Source organism: Lactuca virosa, chromosome 4, assembly GCF_052849685.1.
Source record: "Lactuca virosa cultivar CGN04683 chromosome 4, Lactuca_virosa_CGN04683_v6, whole genome shotgun sequence".
Classification (NCBI taxonomy): domain Eukaryota; kingdom Viridiplantae; phylum Streptophyta; class Magnoliopsida; order Asterales; family Asteraceae; genus Lactuca; species Lactuca virosa.
The window spans coordinates 284713530-284716784 of NC_136429.1; the positions used below are offsets into that span (position 1 = coordinate 284713530).

A 3255-nucleotide genomic window follows, 5' to 3' on the forward strand; every position below is an offset into this window, starting at 1 on the left:
CGCACCGCATGCCCCCAAACCAGACCTCATAACCTCATTAATTACTCTTTCTTTTCCATAAAAAAAAAATTATAATACACACCCTTTTTCTATTCTTTTTCGTATTCATCTAAAAATTACGTATACATGTTTAGAATTATACTCATCGTTATATTCATAATTTCATATACATGTACATCCGAGGAATAGGACCGAAGAAAGTGGTATATATATCTCCCCTTCACCTTCTCTAACACTTACTCTCCTCACCACTACTTGCTCCATTCCTCCATCTTTGATCCCCGAGAGTGGTCTATATCACTCATATCAATGGCAGACGTCGGCGGCAGTAGTGGCGGCGCCACCACCACCACCCAAAGAATAAAGGGATGGTTTCCGGAGAGAGTGCAATTACATATTGCCATGCTGGCATTGCAGTTTGGATACGCTGGTTTTCATGTCGTCTCTAGAGCTGCTCTTAATATGGGCATTTCCAAGATCGTCTTCCCTGTCTACCGAAACATCCTTGCCTTCGTTCTCCTCCTCCCTTTCGCTTATTTTCTTGAAAAGTTAGTCAAAAACTTCAAATATGATGTCGCTATATTTTTTACTCCGAATCTTAATTCTAAAAATTATAATAACTTTAAATCTTTGTTGCGATCAGGAAGGAGCGCCCACCGATTAATCTCAATTTTCTTACCCAGTTCTTCCTCCTTGCAATCGTCGGGTATGATTTTACTTTGAATCCATCTGAAATTGGATAAAACTTTGCAATTATGCGTCTTTGTAACTTAACTTGATTTTGTTTTATGCATGCATAGGATTACTGCAAACCAAGGTTTCTATTTGTTGGGTTTGGATAACACCTCTCCGACGTTCGCCTCCGCCATTCAAAACTCCGTTCCTGCAATCACCTTCCTCATGGCGGCGGTTCTTCGGCAAGTTCTCTAGCTCATCACCACTCATGCCATGCATAAATACATATTCATATATATCTCATGAAATCTTATACAAACGTTACAACTGTGTAATTTCAGAATAGAGAAAGTGAGACTGGACAGGAAAGACGGAATATCGAAAGTGGTCGGAACCCTATTCTGCATTGCCGGAGCTTCTGTAATCACGCTTTACAAAGGACCAACGATATACAGCCCATCGCCGTCGCTAAACAAGGTGAGAGAGATGTCGCCGGTGTTGCAGTCGCTGGGAGACGCCAACGGGAAGAGCTGGACGCTGGGGTGCTTGTTTTTGATCGGACATTGTTTGTCGTGGTCAGGGTGGCTGGTGTTGCAGGCTCCGGTGTTGAAAAAGTATCCGGCGAGGCTTTCCTTCACTTCTTACCAATGTTTCTTCGGAATACTGCAGTTTCTAGTTTTAGCTGCGTTTATGGAGAGAGACTTGAATGCTTGGGCCATTCATACCGGGTCGGAGCTCTTTAGCGTTTTTTATGCGGTAAGTGGATCTCTTAGTTGTATTGAAAAAAGTAAATACTTTTTAAACTCAAAAGAATAACCAAAATCTTGATAAAGTAGGTGTGGGGCATACAGAAAAATTTCAAATGTGACAAAAAAATATTGCTTTTATTTTAGAAATAATTTATATATTATATAGATTTTTATTCACAGTGACTGGTTAAGTTGTAATGATGAAAATTCGGGTAGTGAAATTTTGGTATTGGGGTATCTAATTTTTTTTTAAGTATTTACTCTTACTAACTAGGTGTCACATTTAAATGTTTGAGCAAAATGCTATTTTTATTATTATTAGTAGTATTCATTTTAAAAAATAAACGTGGTTTGAATAAAACAATTTAAGATGATTTCTTTTATTGTTCTCATTTTTAACTTGTTTTTAGTTTTTGTTTTGTTCAAGTTCTTTGTCATAATATAAAGGAATTAAATTCATTTTAGATATTGATATTGATCATACTGAATTCAATTATTAACTGTAGGGCGTGGTTGCGTCTGGCATAGCATTTGCAGTACAAATATGGTGCATTGACAAAGGTGGCCCCGTTTTCGTTGCCTTGTATCAACCGGTTCAGACTCTTGTTGTAGCTCTCATGGCTTCGGTTGCTTTAGGAGAAGAGTTCTATTTGGGAGGGTATATTATAAAAATTACTAAATTATTATTGATGTTAATAAAAAGTTATAGATTTCATTAATGTAATCTCTAAAAACATATACAAAATGTATGATGTTGATGATGCAGGATTATAGGGGCAGTATTGATCATAACAGGATTGTACTTGGTGTTGTGGGGAAAGAATGAAGAGAGGAAGTTTATGTTACATGAAAAGCAGCCCCATGGTATAGCCAGGACAACAAGCCAGACCAAATCATCTATTGTCCAGCCTTTGCTGTCTCAGTCAAACCAAAATGTTTGACCAACATAAGCCTAACCTTTTTGCAAATGGAAAGTATTATGTCTCTACTATGTTAAAAGGGGAAAAGCAAAGTGTGGTGCGTTTTACAAAATCCTTCAGAAAAGTCCAAGATGTGATGATTATATTCGATGAGCACTTTCTCTATATCTATCATTTAATGGTGTTTTGGTAATTCAATATTAGTCGTTTGTATTGTGTATTTAAATTTGTATTATGTACCCGTTTTGATCGATTGTCTGTTTTAAGGTGATTAATTTTTAGAGTAAATTACACGAATGGTCCCTATGGTTTTGGGTAGTTTGCGTGTTTGGTCCCTAACTTATTTTTTTCACTCAGAAGGTTCCTACTGTTTGTTTTTGTTACACGTTTGGTCCCTGTCTTACCTAAAAAACTATTTTGGCCTTGATTTTTTAAAATATTTAAATAAACACACCTCAACCCCAACCACCGTCACCTTACCTTATCTATATCACCATTTTTTCTATTTAAATAATAGTCTTTTTAGGTAAGACAGTGACCAATCGCCTAACAAAAACAAACAGTAGGGACCGAGCGCGTAACAAAAACAAACAATAAGGACTTTCCAAGTAAAAAAAATAAGTTTTGGACCAAGCACGCAAATTACCCCAAACCATAGGGACCATTCGTGTAATTTACTCTAATTTTTAGGTAATTTTGGCGTTTTTATGAAGGAAATGAGGAAATACATAAATATCTTTTTTTTTAATGATAACGTAAAGGGGTGTTTGGGTTATAAGGTTTCTTGGAACATGGAAAGATTTAAAATCGAAATTCATTCCAATCCCCTGTTCTGTTAAAAAAAAAATAATAAATAAGGATTTCAAATCGTGGGCTTTTGCCCAAATCCCCTGTTTGTGATTTCATAGTGC

General features: G+C 36.4%; 1 protein-coding gene across 1 annotated transcript; it reads left to right on the plus strand.

Annotated features, from left to right (window-relative positions):
• The first annotated feature begins 229 nt into the window (after positions 1-229).
• On the plus strand, positions 230-2537 carry LOC145108349 (protein WALLS ARE THIN 1-like). The gene is made up of 6 exons (XM_079045370.1): positions 230-548; positions 644-706; positions 801-917; positions 1017-1431; positions 1931-2082; positions 2191-2537. The coding sequence occupies exons 1-6, from the start codon at positions 310-312 to the stop codon at positions 2363-2365; spliced, it is 1161 nt and encodes a 386-aa protein (XP_078901496.1). The 5' UTR covers positions 230-309; the 3' UTR covers positions 2366-2537.
• Positions 2538-3255: the final 718 nt, after the last annotated feature.

Bases quoted from the DNA above. Each gene is read 5' to 3' on its own strand.
- LOC145108349 (XM_079045370.1), top strand. From the start codon at position 310: ATGGCAGACGTCGGCGGCAGTAGTGGCGGCGCCACCACCACCACCCAA. The intron at 707-800 runs GTATGATTTTAC...ATGCATGCATAG, and splicing joins TTCCTCCTTGCAATCGTCGG to GATTACTGCAAACCAAGGTT. The intron at 918-1,016 runs GCAAGTTCTCTA...GTGTAATTTCAG, and splicing joins CTCATGGCGGCGGTTCTTCG to AATAGAGAAAGTGAGACTGG.